Genomic DNA, 16,095 nt, shown 5'->3' with positions numbered 1-16,095 from the left:
CTAGAACATCAATTATTCAACACCACAAACTCAAAGCATCAAGATTGGAAAATGCCACCGCAGAAGATCCTCATCTCTGGTGCTGGAATAGCAGGCTCAGTAACAGCATATTGGCTCGGTCTCGCCGGCTTCAATGTCACCGTAGTAGAAAGAAATCCAGAACTCCGCACAGCAGGCCAAGGCATTGATATGGGAGGTGCTGCTGTCGAGATCATCAAGAAGATGGGCTTGGAAGAGATTATCAGAGCAAAAACGACTGGGGAGTTGGGATTATCATTTGTAGATGAGAATGATAAGGCTTTTGCGACATTCGATGTTGGAGACAAGAATACTGATATTGGTGGGTTCCTCCCAAAAGCGGCTGTGCAGAAGAGACTAACAACCAATAGGTTTTACATCCGACATCGAAATCATGCGTGGTGATCTCTGCAACATCTTCTACACGGCCGCAAACACCTTCCCAAATGTAACATTTCTCTTCAACACCAGCATAACATCTCTCCACCAATCCCCCTCTTCCGTCACCATCACAACATCCACCGGCAAAGAAGAAACCTACGACATGCTCATAGCGGCCGACGGTTTCCGCTCAGCCACCCGCCGCCTAATCCTCAACAATCCCAATAGTGAAGCCTTCATCCAATCCCAAAACTGCTGGGTAGCCTATTTCTCCATCCCCCGCGAACCACAAGACCATCCACGCTCCAGAGGCTACAACGCCATCGGGGGTAGATTTATCATGATACGACCAAACGATGAAAAACTCAGTTCTGGATATCTCATAGTTAGTAAAGATGAGCCGTCTCTTCGCGCTGTACAGAGAGCAGGGATGCAGGCTCAGAAGGCGGTGTTGGCGGAATTGTTTGCTGATGCTGGGTGGGAGGCTATGAGGGTCATTCGGGAAATGAAGGATACGGAGGATTTTTACTTGCAGGATGTTGCGAGGATAGAGTTGGGGGCTCAGGGGTGGTCTAAGGGGAGGTGTGCTATGGTGGGGGATGCTGCGTATTGCTCTTTTACAGGTACTGGAACTACTCTTGCGATTCTTGGTGGCTATATGCTTGCAGGAGAGATTTTGCAGAGGCCAGAAGAGCCGGAGGTTGCATTCAGGGCTTATGAAGATAAGTTGGCGGGGTATGTGAAGAAGGCGCAGAGTGCTCCGAAGGGAGGTCCTCAGCTGTTTGTCCCGCAGACGAGGCTTGGAGTCTGGTTGATTCGGACTGCGCTGTGGTTGGTATATCGGAGTGGCATCACGCGCTGGATTGGAGGATACAAGATGCCGAAGTTTGACTTGCCAGATTATCCTTTCGACGCAAGGGTCGAATGAGGTTTATTTGATAGAGTTATGATAGACACATACCATAGAGCTCCAGTATGCGAACAAGATATGATCGTGCCTCGATTCACCCTGCCATATTCCTCGTATACCTAATCGCGTTCCGAGTAGCATCCTGCACCCCCGTCCTAACACCGCCTTTCTCAAGATCCAGCACAGCATTGATAGTGATCCCCCTCGGCACAGACATACTCTCCTTCATACTCTCCGGCGTCATACCATTATCCAACAACCCAGCCGCACTCCTAAAACTCTGCGCCACCAACTTCATAGCCTTTTCCCGTGGGATTCCCTCCGCCACAGCAGCATCTGTCATTGCATCCACTGCAAGCATGACGAGAGCATTACAAGTTGCATGTGTAGCAGTTGCTTCATCCATAAGATCCTCGGGTAAGTAATTTATACCACCAATTTGCTTGAAGATCCATTCTCCTAGTGCTTTTTGCTCTGTGCTGGCGTGATCTGTCTCCGCAATCATAGTCACTGAATCCAGACTTTGTGCTCCGATACTGGGAATAACACGTAGAACATCAAAGCAAGGTTCAGTGTCTGATTTTTGAGGAGGTGTCAATGCATCGAGGACTTGTTGGCAAGAAGTCCCTGCTAACAGACTGATCACAAGTTTCCCCCTAAGAGAGTCGCAGACTTGTTGATTCTTGCCGAGAAATGTGATTTGATCTGGAGGTATGCCTAGCAGAACGACATCTGCTTTTCCAACAGCATCGGGCCACTCATCCATCGAGGTCACACTGTTGACACGAGACACCTCATCGCCGAGAAGTGTTTGAACACGGGAGAAGGAGTCAGAACTTCTGACGCAAGCATGGATCTCCAAAACAGGACCTTCAGACTTTGCATTGTTGGCGGGTATACTGGTGAGAAGACCTTTGATTATTGCGGTACCCATGAAGCCTGCGAGATGGGTTTAGCTCTGGATGTATATATGAGATGGTCAAGTGATATCGGCGTACCGCTACCGAGTACAGCTATTCTCAACCTTCCTGATGGACAGTTCATTTTGTATATGACTCGAGGAATGTGCAATTTGATTTGACGAGGACAAAGAAAGTTACGAACGGAAGAAAAAGTTGTAGATGGATGACTGTAGAGGTAGATGACTCGGGACGCTAGCCGACCCCACAATCTATCCATAAAGTTGATTTCCTAATCGGGCGCGCTTAACCATCGGCTTTGTATCCGATGGTTAGCGTAAGCGCTCTTCCATCAACTACACGGAGCAGATTCCGCGACCCGAACATCATAATCTTCAATCATATGATAACAAAGGACTGGTCGTTACGCAGGTCAAAGACAAGGACAAAAAGATAATGCAGCGAGTGAGATTCGTACTCACGATCTCTGCAACTTCAAGCCACCCCGTGCTTTCGACGAAGTCACAAGGGGGAATGGTATGATGAGCTTGTGTTTGCAAGACACTTTGATGCAGCGTCTTGATCACTGTACCATCGCCACTTTGTTGTTGAAAGGAGATTCGAGCTTGCGTATCAGGGTTGATGAAGATTGGTGGGAAGGCAGACGAGAGTTTCCAAAGGAAGCAGGTGCGCACGCAGCCGACCTCTGCCAACGATGCACAGCAGTCCGTACTTTGTCACACAGAGCTGGGATGAACGAAAGATTGATGAGTTCATGAGCGATCGTAACATCATAAGAGTATCTAGAAACCATAATGACTACCCGCCTCAGCCTTATTCCTCCTTCCTTGGGCCCAAGCATCTTCCAAAGCCTCCTTTTGCGTACTGGCAGAGTTGACGAGCTGCTGTAGACTGTGCTTTCCAGGAGCAACAGCTTTCACAGCTCTGTGTTCGACAGCAGCGCCTTGAGCGCGAAGTTGTTCGTTGTTATTGTATTCTTCTTCCATGTTGAGATGTGTGACGTTGGCAAAAGCGGCGGCATCTTTGTTGCGTCCAAACAGTCTTCGACGCTCGTTGGCTGAGAGGCCTAGGTCGTCTGCAATTGCTGTGAGGGAGTTCGGATCTACAGGAACGGGAGGTGGAGCGGCCATGGTCGAGTTAAATGTCTCGGTCTCGGCAACTTCAGGTTCGGCGAGTAGAGGCTGGTAATCTGCTAGGGGAGCTGCAGCGGATGGTGTGTCGTTGTCTTGAGTGACTGAGAATAGCGACACCTTTGGCTTCGGAGCTGAGGCTTTCGGTGTTTCTGGAACCGCTGGTGTGATAGGCGATTGCGCAGTGGAGGTGGCGCCGGGAATTATGTTCTTCTTGGGAGCCTTCTTCCGTGCCACAGACAGAGGCTTGAACTTCATGGCATTGCCCTTGGGCTTGACCTCCTTCGGCGGTTCATCCTGAAACGGAGCCGGTATTGATGTGTCTACGTCATCCTTTGTTTGAGCCGTCGTAGAAGCTGGCGTGAAAGCCGAAGGATCAGGTTCTACTCTTTCTCTGCTAAAAGCAGGCTCGGCACCAGTCTTGAGATTCACACCAGATCCTAGGCCCTTTTTGGCATCGGCGGCGCGTTTCGGTGCGGGTAGGAATGAGTTGAAGCCACCAAAGGTTCCAGCAGTACGAGCTCTTTTTGCAGGAGGTGCATTTGTTTCGGCTTCGGGCTGTACGGTGGGCAGGTCGACCTTGATCTTGCGTGGCGCAGACGGGTCGACAAGTTTTTGGAAGTTGCCCTTCTTGGTTGTGGCTTTCGTGGCAGGAATAGGGGCGACATTTGGTGTTTCCGAGTCGGAGCCTTCGCTATCCGAGTAGCCTACGAGAGCCATGATGTGTATGCAACAGTGATGTATTGATAGTTGGTATGCGTTTGCCAGAAAGATGCAAGTCGCGAAACATGATGGGAGTGGGGTCCAAGCTCAGTGGTTGCAGCCAAGTCGGAGTATTGTCATGTTAACTCCGTCAGTGATCATACTACCCATGCGACCACACGGAGAGATGAGAGTGAGAGCTTATTCTGATCGAATTCTTCGTGAGGTGCTCTCTGTGTCCCACGACGATCCCAATGGGGACATATTTCCACAGGAAAGAGAGTTGCCGTTCCTAGAATAGACCATACCAGCAGTGCCAAGACATAGCTCTTATGCGGGCCGAGGCTGGGGTAGGTTCGGATTGACAGCAACAAGTCGCAGTCTGGAAGGCGTACAGAAGAAGTCAAGACGGGCATAGGGTCGATATTTGGACGGCCGCTACACAAACACTCACACACAATGTACTGAGAGCCAGCGGGACTGGCCTTTTTCTTTCTCGATATCCTCATCATGTCTCTCCTTAACAACCAGGACTTTACCATCTACCAGCTGCGGGCAGGATACCTCCACCATATCAAGGACGGCGTCGGCGAACGGCTCATCACTCTCAACACAAACGTCTTGAACAACCCGGCCTTTCGCGCTGCTGGCTGGCAAGCGAACCCGGCAGACATCAAGCGGACCTACTCCCCTCCCATCCCGACCGCCATAGCCTCCGAGTACTTCCAGGCTCCACAACGCTCCACCGCTCCCTCATATCCACTGCATGATGACGATGAAGAAGGCGGAATGGTCACTGGTCAAGGAAGCCAAGATGCGATCGCTGTCAACACACACAACAAGAGGCGCCGACGGAAAGAGCAAATGGAAGAGGACGATAGCAGTGATCTGAGCGACGACAGCGACGATGAGGATGACAAGAGCGCCATCTCGCAAATAAAGTTCAGCAAGATGCCCGTCCGTGTCAGAGCTGGCTCTTCTCCAACACACACCACTAGAGACGCTGGCCATGTCTCGCAGATCATCACCTCCCCTTCACAACCCGCGGATCCAGAAGCTGCGAGACGGGCATCCCTGCCTTCAGTCTCCTTCACCAAGCAACGTCCGCGAAGAGACACGGCTACGAGCAGCGAGTTCTCATCAGAAAACGAGACAGATCCAGTCACTTTCCGCAAGCAGAGAGTCCAGCACCGCGCCGTTAAGCACGGCCAGATGATGCAGGACCGGATCCAGGAAGAAGGTGAAGACGTCGAGTCAGATATTGATCTTGGTGAGGCTTCGGACATTTCCGACGACTTTGCTGGAACTGCTGGCTCCGAGTCTCTACTGGGCATGGGTGCCCCTTTGATCACTGTGGACACACTCGAGTCAACTCCTGGACATGTGCCCAGTATGCCGCCTGCCATCACGCCAAACACATCAGCCTCGCCAAAACGGATGAAACAGATGGTCCCTCCTCCAGACTTGCCAAGATTACCCGCTGGCCGTCCTATCAGCTACGTTCAGCCGGTCAGTCTACTGTCCAAGGCCCTGAAACACACTTCACAGAAAGCTGGCAACCCTCTCCAGCAGTTTGCTCAACTCTCTGGTAAAGGCGAATCAACACCACTGTGGATCAAAATATATGCTCCTTTCTCGGAGAAGGCTTCGTCGCCTATCCAAGTGCCGATTCGCAAGAATGCAAAAGAAGGCGTGCCCACCATCGTTGCTGAGCTCATTGGCCTGAGTCTGTGGCGATATGCTGAAGAGAAGATTGAACCCCCGCTTGAAGGCAACGATCTGAATGTCAACCGCTGGACCCTACGTATGGTCGAAGATGAAGAAGTGGACTACGACTTCCCCGCTTTGACCCGCACGAAACCTCTTGGTGACTTTACTTCGAACAATAATCGGCCGCCTCGAGCCAGGGCAAGAGATAAGCCATGGGATGAATTCGGTCTCGTACGAGCGACTGAAGAGCAATATAGGGAGAACGAGGAGCTCACACCACAATTCAGCGAGCCCACACCTCCCAACGCACCTATCCTGGACCCATCGCGAACGGGGACACCGCAACCTGCAAATACGCAAAGGACTCTCTCAGATATACAAACCCTCGCACCTCCTGCAGCCCCTACTTATATTCCAAACGTCAACCCTATCACGCCTTCCTTTGCTCCAATGGCTAGGAAGAACTCGGCCATTCCTCTCATGGATGCACCTGCCACGGCAGCGCCTCGCTCCACACCCAGGACTGGTTCCTCAAAGACAGTTACAATTCACTACACCGATCCGCACTCTTTCCAGACCACTTTACTACCCATACCAACCACATCCGACACATATCTGGCCGAGTTGTTTACGACAGCATGTCAAAGACTCAACATTGACAAGGCTCTCTATGTCCTCAAGGTCCGTGGCACACAAACAGTAGCACCAGAAGACCGCACGGTCGAAGCACTGGGTCTAAGACTCGCCCTCGATCTCGTACGCCGCCGCTTCGTCGGCGTCGGCGATGGTCGCGGCATGGTAAGCGCCGTAGGCAGCCCCGGCAGCGAAAGTCCCAACGCCCCTCTTCTCCTCGAAACCGCGACAGCCACAAAAGCAAAGTCCCGCAAACCTTTCATGGGACTCCAAAGCGCAAAGTCCACCAACGACATCAACGCCACCGCGCTCTGGGGTCTCGCCGGCGGAGCAGGAAAACGCTACCTCGTCATCCGCCGCCAACCCCTATCTTTCGCCCCCTCTCACCCACGTATCCTCGCACTCGACGCAGAATTCATGCATGTAATGCCTGCATCCTCCACAGATCCTTTGAATGCCAATGCAGACCCAGCAATGGCACCTCCGGGCGGTAAAACTACAAGTGTCCATCTCAGCGGCATCGTAGGGTGTAAAGTTAGTAGAAAACACCCAAAAGTCGTGAGAGTACTTGTTTATCGCGAAAAGGAGACCAAGAGGTATGATTTTGAGGCGTCGACGAGGGATGAGGCGGCGGATATTGCGGGGGAGATCAATAAAGGTATGACGAGGTTTAAGGATGAAGAGGAATGATTCTCGTTAGAGATTTTGGTGGGGGGGGGGTGCCGTGGAAAGCAAATTGTTGCAATATTGAAGTTTTGAAGTAATCAGAGGATTGCGAAGATATGATACCCATATTCACTTGCAATGGCAGATTTTACACACGTTCATGTGGTGTCTGAGTCTGTTTAGGCTAGCAGATTAACGTATCAGGACCTTGAAAGCAGTCGCTGGTACTACCGCAGGTACTTGATGCCTCGACTGTAAATTACCGAGAACAAATGTACCGATGGCAAACTTGCAAACAAGACACGATTCATAATCGTACAAGTGTTAGTTCCTCTCAACAGAGACCATTGGTTGATTGGTTAATCGGTTGATTGTATCATTTGGAAACCCTTCTAGAGTCAAGATTGACAAAATTAGCTGAGAGATATTGACTTCTAATTCACATCGTGTACCCACAAAGACGATTTGGAAGTTTACTTAGCATACATAGCAGGCTGTTATACATTGGGTGCACCACGAATGATATACATAACGTTTTGGCGTCGAAAATATGAAATGGTAGATTCAATACTTGCCAGACCAGGATTCACGGGTGCTAGGATAGTATCATAATTCAGATCTAAGCGGACGATACAGATATCGTACTTTTCCCGACAGTACAATAGTTCTCTGGAAGCTTCCTGGGTATAATGCTTGAATTCGCCAGCTTTTGACCTCGCATGTAGGTGTGCGGCTTGGTGCTGGGTTTGGGCCAGCTGGAAAGGTTTTGTAGACGATATTCCAGCCATATCATCCGAAGTCTCTCACGGTCGTGATCGCTGCGACCCGAGTTGCTGCAATGTGGAACAAGTCGTACAGCGGGAAGGCCGAATACCCATCGAGATCCGATATCCGGGTCATGGTTTGGTAGTGTGCCATCTTCGGTCACCTCTGCGTGCCATACATGCGTGAATTGACAATTATGCCAAGAGTTCACCACAACTACCCAGGTCTGCGCCGTCTATAAGCCAACCGCCCAAGCTGCAGAACTCGCATAAGAGAATACACAGCTATTGACAGGATAGGCTGATCACTACAAACGCAACAACGTTATGAGCGGCGAAATAGAGCCTTGGATGAGCCAAGATTCAAGGTATGTTGCTGGAAGCGAATGCTCAACTTTTATAAACAGAGAGCCGCAACATATTGGTGTTCCTCACCAAATAATCCAAAAAGTAACATGCGTAGAAAACCACACGAGCACAAAAAGAACTGATCAATGTCGTCTGCAAGATTCGAACTCGCGACCTCTGCTTGACCTCTGGTCACTCAGGATGACTCCTGAGTGTATGGGGGAGCAGCGTCTTAAACCACTAGACTAAGACGACTGATTGTTGATTAGGCCTCAATCTTCGAGGATATTGTAGTGGGGTGTGTGTTGGCGGCGTGGTGGTGGAGATGGACGCGCAAACGCGTTGCAAGCAGCGGCGGCTGGGTGCATCTCTGTTGGCGGAAGGAGCGCTCCAGCCATACGACTGACCCAGTTGGTCGGTTCCTGCCCTTTGCCAGACATGTTGTATTCATGTTGTCGACAACCAATCTTTCCAACCACCTTCGCAACACTCCTTCCATTCTGCGTCTGCATTTCGGACCCAGGAACAACTGTAAGCTATCAGATGTTCCAATCGCCCTCCCAATTGCTGAACGACAAATCTGCACTAGTATTGTCCAGACTTCCAGCCCATAGGTTCTCGTTGATCAATGTAGGCGCGCACCCCGCCATCCATGCTGTTGCATCCATGGTAGGCTCGAAGTTGAACGCCTGTTCATAATCCACGAATTCATCATCCATATCGCGAAGATAAGAGCCGCAGAGACTCATGATAACGTCACGACACTTGGATGCGCTCGGATTCAGCCCAATCATCGATTCGACCACGTCTAATGTTGCAGTCACCTGGTCTCGCCACTCTGGTGCCAGTCTTGATTGAGACTTGGAACGCAGACAATGAATTGGGATAAGCGCTGCTTGGAAGAGAAAGTATCTGTAGATGGTCAGTCAAGCTCAACGGACCTCTCGGGGATCGATACTCACAAGACATAAAACGCAGTCAGCCTGGTCTGCGATCTTGACTTCCAGAAGTTCTGAATCGAGGTTATACTTTCTCGAGCAGCACGCAAGCACCGGTTGGTTTCTTCCTGTTCGTGCCACGTGAGGGTCTCCTCGGATCCATTCTGTGACGCCCACTTCACCAGCAACGGCCTGAATATCACGATTCGAAGGTTTCGATATCTCCAGCAGTTGATACCATGAGGCAATGCGAATCGATCTTCGAGCAATGGTCCGCTACTATCATGGAAGTAATGTGGCACCTGACGCAGCCAAGACTCAACAATAGTCGAGTCAAGTCTCAAAAGCTCTTCTGGCAGAGGCGGCGGGTTACTGATCAGTCGATTGTATATCGGCATCGTCTGCAGATGATAAGAAGACTGAACTCGTAGATACGTGTTTACAGTAGTCTCGTCAACTTCGGCCGGTGTTACAGTCGAATTGGCCATCAGATCCTGTTCCCGAATGTTCGATGGCAGAGCTACATCGACCCCCACTTGCGGCCAGATCAACGGACGGCTGTAAGTTATCGTGGCTCCTACATCCAGGACGCAGAGCGACCACCACACCCTTCGACGCAACTCTTGTTTGAACGGGCTCATGTGCTGAGACCCAAACTCTTTGTGCAAACCAAGTCCAATGGCCATTCTGATTGCTACTCCGCCATAATTATAGCCAGTATTGGGCTTGTTGATCTTTTGAAGAAACATTGCCGACATACCGAATGCTTGCACAAGCGTCAGATTGCCTGTTTCCAGAGCGTTGACTGCAAGGTAGCGCTTCGCTGTCCGGAAGATTGACAAGCTCGTATCGTCTGCCGAGCTAGGATTTGTGACGAAAGCACCAAGTGCTGCAACAATGTTCACCAAGACGAGCCAGATTCCTTGACCTGGTCGAGCCATTCTGCTAGCATACTGAGCTCTGAAAGTTGGCTCGTGTAAGATGGGAAATACTGGATGGTATCGAACAAAGAAAGCGTCCACGAATACATCAACCATAGCTCTGGTCACCAGCGTTTGTGTCTGCACAGCTGAAGCTATTGTGGCACTTTCCGTCTGTCGCTTGAGCAGATGCTGCAAGTCTTGTCTTCGGTCATTCCAGGCACCAGAATCCCACGAAGGACTGTTTCCAGACTCCATCCATAGGGAACGCAGATGAGAAGCACCGGAGGCCATGCCAAGGTATCCGTAGTTGGCGGCATCGACAGTAAGCGTGGCCATACCGTCAATGACCTTTCGGACGCCCTCCTCATCATTCTCTGCAATCGCAACCCCGCCACCAAGACCTGTTTGCTCCCTTTCATCCCACTCGAACTCCTCGTCGCCGTCGGGATACAAGGCCGCTGTTAGATCTGGCTCGACATCAATGGTCGGAAAGCTCCATGTAGACCCGGGATCCTCAAAGCCAGCGCTTCCTTGGTTCGAAATTTGAGACTGAGATGTCTGTTGCTGTTGTTGTGGAGGAACAGCTGGCGACTCTACGCTGCCTCCTGCCGGACTAGCCGTTCGTGGTGTATGTGTTTGGGACACATTCCTGATGGCTGGGAGGACAGGCACATCACCCGACTTTTCAAGATCAAGCAGATAGGATACCTCTTGATCCGAGAAGAGTCTCTTCAGTATCGCTTCAGCACGCGACAATCGATGCTCGACCTCCGTGAGATGCCTGCAAGCCTTGATAAGCCGGACAGCCGCAATGAAGCCCCATCGACACGTACCTTCTGGTCAGCGGCGTCTTCCCTAGTCTGTCGTAAAGACAATGACGCTTATAACGCTTGCATGTTGAGCATTCTGGTATCTTATGGTCGCAATTGGCCTTGCGACGACGGCATTCTTTGCACGCCAAGCTGTCCTCCGCAGCTGCCTGAGATCGTCTTGTCGCACCAGATACGACGGGCGTGCTCATGTTATCACTGTACAACTAGCACGTGAGCAGACGATAGCGACATTGTCTTTCATTCTACCATCTGCAGTCATCGCGAAAACTCCAAGATCTATTTCGCCGAAGGGAAGGTCTTGGACCGAAGCGACCGCTGAGGTCCGCTCAAACCTTGGGCGACTCTCACCCTCGGCTTGACGCTACACCATTTCTGGCGACCAGATCCTAAGCCCCTCTAATCGACTTGATCCTCCAAGACCTCGTCCTTTCGTTCTTACCTTCATCCAACAACATGTCTTCAGCTCCGGAAGTAATGGCATACTTTGTGACTCCATCAACCGACGGCTCGGAGCTCGCGAGCTCATCCATATTCGTGGCCGACTGACAACTGCTAAACTTGGCATTTCTCAAGACAGGGTTGCGACTTTAGCAGAACGTTTACGACAGTCCACGGCTGTGTCTCGTCGAACAAGTCATCAAGACTGTTTGTAGTACCTTCGTCGCGGATATTTGAGCCGTCTTCTACGCCTCAGCATTGCAGTTGATGCATCAAGAGGTTGTCGACGACAAAATATCGAATTTGCGAATCTTGATTGTTGATCTAGCAGAAGCTGCTGATGAAGCTCCTCAACAATTAGTACCATTAACGACTCGAGCGGGAAGAAATCAAAATGACGCGGGCCGAGCGATTTATGTCTTCGCCGCCCTTGTATCAATCCGGTATTTCTTGATGAACGACGGAACCTCGTCAACCAACTCTGCGCACATACGATTCTAGCGACACTCGACAAGCCTTGCCGCGCGGTTGTCCAAGACCTCACAGCATTATTGTACAGTACTTGATGCTGTGGCCACAAGATCCGGTACTGCAGAAGTCATCAGGAACCCCCCGGTCTGACATCTCACGACATATCTCCGATCGACTCTCCTGTCGTACACCATGATCTTCGTGCTACCTGCGCCCATACTTTCTGGGACCTGGAACTTGTGTTACTGACACTATCAGATGCGTCCGATCTCGAGATGAAAATACCTAAACGCAGACATGCACAGCACACTATCTATCGATGTGACCAGCGGCTGGTGCCGCTGCCACGATTCGGTGTCGTGCCAGTCTGACGTATTGTACTCGTTTATACTCCATCTAGAGTGTTCCGATATGGGAGGCAATGTGCTGGCCTTGTCTGCGGTGGAATGACCGCGTCAACAAGCTACACCATGCTGCGCGTCTTGCCATCCTGAGCACCCATGGTACGTGTCTTTCCATATCTGAACACCTTCTACGCAACCATAACACTGTGTAACAATAGAGCATCAATCACGTAACTACGATTATGCGGTCAAGCTGGAGAAGCTGTCCAAAGTAGCAAATCAGTCGCATTGAAGAGATGTTTGTAGATCAAGTCGAGCTGTCGACAATAGCTCCATGCCTTAGAATCACGTCCGAGCGGGTGCTTCTTGCTCAATGCGGTGAGATACAAAGGTGAGCACGAATCTGTTGCTACACAATGTCGGGGGATGATAGTCCAATGCTGATCAGGACAGTCAAGCTTTTGAGCTTGTCTCTACACCAAATGGATTGAATAGCAAGAGCACGAGGGTCTTGTGATATGATATGCGGCCAGTTATGACACAGTCAGATATGCACAACCTCTAACGAGATCTTCGAGGCAGTGGCCGAGGTGGACTTTCATAACAGAGTCTTGTTGATACATCTTGTTCTGTCCGTCATACGACATTCCCGACAACCAAAGTCTATAATCGGACGGGAGTGTTACACCTTCTATGTAGCCGTGCTTTGAATCAACGCTGCAACATCTCGTTGATGTCAAGCCTTCTCCTTTTTCTTGGACTACCTGACCTTTCGCCCGCCTCATATTCATCTTCACTGTTCGCCCTCTCAGGGGCATGCCGTTGCTGTACTGGTGAGCTATGGATGGCCGGCGGCACTGTAGCGCCACTATCTGCTCTAAGTCTTGTTTGTATGTGTCGACCCAGCGAGTCCATGGTATCAGATCTCGGACGATTAGACCGTGTGTTCATTGGTGGCTGTAGAAATATCGGTTGAGTCATGATGCCGCTTGAGTTCGAGCTAGCTGTACCTGGACGTTGGTCCGAGGCTTGCGGGATTGTTGAAGGAGGTGGAAGCATCTGCTGTGATGATTGTTGAAAGCTGGGTTGGGACTGATAATGCATTGTGTAAGGGTATGGAGGTTGCTCGCCAAATGAGTATCGTCGTGGTAGCGGATAGCTCTGCGGTACTGCATCAGCTTTCGGGAATGTGTAGTAGGTGGAAGGAGGCTCTGAGATGCCAGGCTGTTGATGTACCATACGAGGACTACTCTGAAACGATGTGGGAGGTGGTGCTATGATCTGTGTGGGGAACATGATGGGCGGCGACTGGGGAGCTATGACCTGCTCAGGCATCTGTGGAGGTAGCGGTGGCAAGAAAAGGGTGACAAAGTAGACAGACGATTTGGCCAGGCGCATTCGGACGGGCAACATCTGGTCTATGCCACCTCCCAATCGAAAGGTCCATGCGAATTGGTGATCGGTAAAGCCTCTGGTGACTTCTTCCACATCGTGGTCGGTGATGCCTATACCTGATACAGGATCGAGCCTTGGTTGGAGTATCGGTGGTAGATATGCCGGCTCGCGTATCTCTCGTTCTTCCCGCAGCTGGTTTCGGGCGCTCTGGAAGCTGTCGCCCTCGACTGGTTTTGCAATGTCTGACAGTCGTATCCCTCGAATCTCCTGCAGCCACGAGAACAAACGCTGGAAGGTGGCGTTGGCTTTCAAAACAACAAAGTCTGTGTCGAGGAAGGCTATGGGGACCTCAGGGGAAGGAGCTAGACGTGGGTGTCGGGTAGGCGGATGGTAACCTGTAGGTGGCCTTGATGCAAGCGAGTAGTCTTGCCCATACATCTGAGTCGAGCTATCTCGAGCTGTCAAAGGCTGGTGGCTCTGTTCTGCAGCAAATGCAGCCAATGTCCGCAGAGAAGCTGTTTTGCGATGTCCTGGTCGAGCCATTGGTCTTGCTGACGGAGATCCTAACACTGGGCTATCCTCCACCTCTGTTTCGACATTACTCCGTTGGAGGCGGAATTGACCCTCATCGCGTAGACGTGGTCGGCCACGCTTCTTGTGAGGTACGTCACGGCATGTGTCCTAGAAAGTGTTAGCACAGGTCCGGTCGCTGCTCTAGAAAGGGACTCACAGATTTCCCTGTAGCGGTACATCTGCTGCACGGTCGTTCAACATCACAGCTGAGGTGAGCTCGCTTGCAATTGTTGCACGCATTGGCGACGTGAGATTTGGCTCGTCTCCCTCCACGTCCTGTGTTAGGCGATGGCTGTCTGGCACTAGGCCCAGCTGTCGGCAGATTATCCAGCACATTGCTTACACTCGAGATAGAACCGGTACGGCGTATCAAAGCAATACTCTCTGCAGAGGATGAAGAATAGGTACGGGGCGCGTCTGATGACCCTGCGACCTGTACCAGATCTAGAGATCTAGGTATGCTCTGGAGTGTCGATGCGGATACACCCGTCGGAACAAAAGTTATGGTAAACTCAGAGCTAGTGGTGGGTGGGTTGATGGAAGTAGTAGTGGTGGAGAGTGTGAAGTTCTGGAAAGCTGTAGCTTGCGAAGGTGGTATATCAGATCCCTTCCTCTGTGGGGAAGGCGGGCTGGACATAGGCGGAGAAGGGTATGACGGAAGGAGCTGCCACGACGGGGACCCACCTTGCGTGAAAGCAAGGTCTGTATGATCGATTTGAGGCCAAATCTTGAATGGTAAATAGAAGTAATTGGGCTGTAAACACCCGGTCATACTTTCCCGAAATTGTGTTGATGAGATCCAAGATGCCGAGAGGGGGAGGAGCGAGCGATAGAAGCTTAGACCAATCTTATTCGCGTTCGCTTCGAGAACGAACTTGTACTGATTTTCCTCTTGAGTTGAATTTTGCAGTAATGGTTCTTGCCAAAAGTTTCAACTGTTCCGATAATTATACAGCTTTGTGAAGTTCGGAGTATGCAGACTCGATTTCGGGCTTCTCAAACAACAAGAACGAGGGAACAAGCCCAAAGAAATGACAAACAGTCAAAAACGAGTGTTGGAATTTGATCAGATTGTTGGTGCAATTGACACTGATCAACGAAACACAAACGACAGAGGACAGACGCACTGATGAAGCTGGAAAGCCAGCCTAGATGAGACGAGACGGTAGAGAGATGGGTGGAGGGGGAGACGCACTAAGCCCCGTGAATTGAGTCAGGATTGGACAGACTCGTACATAAGAATGGCAGCAACAAACGTCGGACACCCCAGACAGCCATGGCGTAATGCGCATAAACTAAGGTTGGGATCATGGGGAAGGCCGTGCAGGATATAGCATAACAATGATTGCAGACATGTCATATGGACCGCAAATCTCCCTCCTTACGGCGCTGACAGGGCGGATATCCATTATTACGCCGCTCAAAGCACGATGCATCGGGGCCACGACGCTCTTGAGAGAGACCCATGAGTTTGTCTCGTGCATGTCCGTTCCACCATATCTTGGCGGATAGACGATGTCGCTACAAGCACACGCACTTCCACGGTGCAGGGCAGCAGATCATTGAAAAGCATTGGAATCTATCGGCGACCATAGATGCCGACTTACGCCGTGTGCGAAACGGCTTGCGCAATGGCGTATGCTTGAATAGTACTAGGCTCGTGTTTAAATGCTTGCTAGGCAGAAATTGCCGCAGGAGGGTGGGCATAGCGAAGAGCTGGCGCGGCCAGAGGTACGATGTAGACCAATCAACGGCGGAGCGGGTCTAACAGTCAGGAGCCCAAGTGACAATCTAGAGGCGCCTGCCGGAAGGAAGATTCTGAAACGCCTCGATTAAGCTCGATTGCATGCTGTCGGCGGGTCATTGTTTCCAAAGATTGCCCAACGTTGTTGACAGCATCGTGGGGCCGGATCGGCAGCTTGGACCTACCTCCTGGCCACCTATAACCATAGGAAGATGGTCTTGTCTCAAGACTGACTACTTTTACGAGGTTTTTGT

At 51.0% G+C, this 16,095-nt stretch overlaps 6 protein-coding genes across 6 annotated transcripts; 2 read left to right on the top strand and 4 right to left on the bottom strand.

Annotated features, from left to right (window-relative positions):
* Positions 1 to 51: 51 nt before the first annotated feature.
* AUEXF2481DRAFT_65566 (uncharacterized protein) lies at positions 52 to 1,327 on the top strand (the record flags this gene model as incomplete). Its single annotated transcript, XM_013488463.1, has 2 exons — positions 52 to 340; positions 390 to 1,327. The coding sequence occupies 2 exons, from the start codon at positions 52 to 54 to the stop codon at positions 1,325 to 1,327; spliced, it is 1,227 nt and encodes a 408-aa protein (XP_013343917.1).
* Positions 1,328 to 1,403: 76 nt separating this feature from the next.
* Positions 1,404 to 2,353, bottom strand: AUEXF2481DRAFT_5084 (uncharacterized protein; the record flags this gene model as incomplete). Its single annotated transcript, XM_013488300.1, has 2 exons — positions 1,404 to 2,248; positions 2,308 to 2,353. The coding sequence occupies 2 exons, from the start codon at positions 2,351 to 2,353 to the stop codon at positions 1,404 to 1,406; spliced, it is 891 nt and encodes a 296-aa protein (XP_013343754.1).
* A 424-nt stretch (positions 2,354 to 2,777) lies between these two features.
* Positions 2,778 to 4,147, bottom strand: AUEXF2481DRAFT_40038 (uncharacterized protein). Its single transcript, XM_013488422.1, has one exon. The coding sequence runs from the start codon at positions 4,077 to 4,079 to the stop codon at positions 3,012 to 3,014; it is 1,068 nt and encodes a 355-aa protein (XP_013343876.1). The 5' UTR covers positions 4,080 to 4,147; the 3' UTR covers positions 2,778 to 3,011.
* Positions 4,148 to 4,571: 424 nt separating this feature from the next.
* On the top strand, positions 4,572 to 7,094 carry AUEXF2481DRAFT_29555 (uncharacterized protein; the record flags this gene model as incomplete). Its single annotated transcript, XM_013488357.1, has 1 exon — positions 4,572 to 7,094. One exon carries the CDS (start codon positions 4,572 to 4,574, stop codon positions 7,092 to 7,094), a length of 2,523 nt encoding a protein of 840 aa, XP_013343811.1.
* Positions 7,095 to 8,289: 1,195 nt separating this feature from the next.
* AUEXF2481DRAFT_220166 (uncharacterized protein) lies at positions 8,290 to 11,150 on the bottom strand. Its single transcript, XM_013488565.1, has 3 exons — positions 10,877 to 11,150; positions 9,145 to 10,824; positions 8,290 to 9,094 (listed from the first exon to the last, which is right to left on the bottom strand). The coding sequence occupies exons 1-3, from the start codon at positions 11,062 to 11,064 to the stop codon at positions 8,722 to 8,724; spliced, it is 2,241 nt and encodes a 746-aa protein (XP_013344019.1). The 5' UTR covers positions 11,065 to 11,150; the 3' UTR covers positions 8,290 to 8,721.
* Positions 11,151 to 12,840: 1,690 nt separating this feature from the next.
* Positions 12,841 to 14,869, bottom strand: AUEXF2481DRAFT_29553 (uncharacterized protein; the record flags this gene model as incomplete). Its single annotated transcript, XM_013488356.1, has 2 exons — positions 12,841 to 14,205; positions 14,255 to 14,869. The coding sequence occupies 2 exons, from the start codon at positions 14,867 to 14,869 to the stop codon at positions 12,841 to 12,843; spliced, it is 1,980 nt and encodes a 659-aa protein (XP_013343810.1).
* Positions 14,870 to 16,095: the final 1,226 nt, after the last annotated feature.

This window comes from Aureobasidium subglaciale (assembly GCF_000721755.1).
Source record: "Aureobasidium subglaciale EXF-2481 unplaced genomic scaffold scaffold_10, whole genome shotgun sequence".
Classification (NCBI taxonomy): domain Eukaryota; kingdom Fungi; phylum Ascomycota; class Dothideomycetes; order Dothideales; family Saccotheciaceae; genus Aureobasidium; species Aureobasidium subglaciale.
The sequence above is the reverse complement of the archived record's forward strand: the minus strand, read 5'-3'. Positions and strand labels throughout refer to the sequence as shown.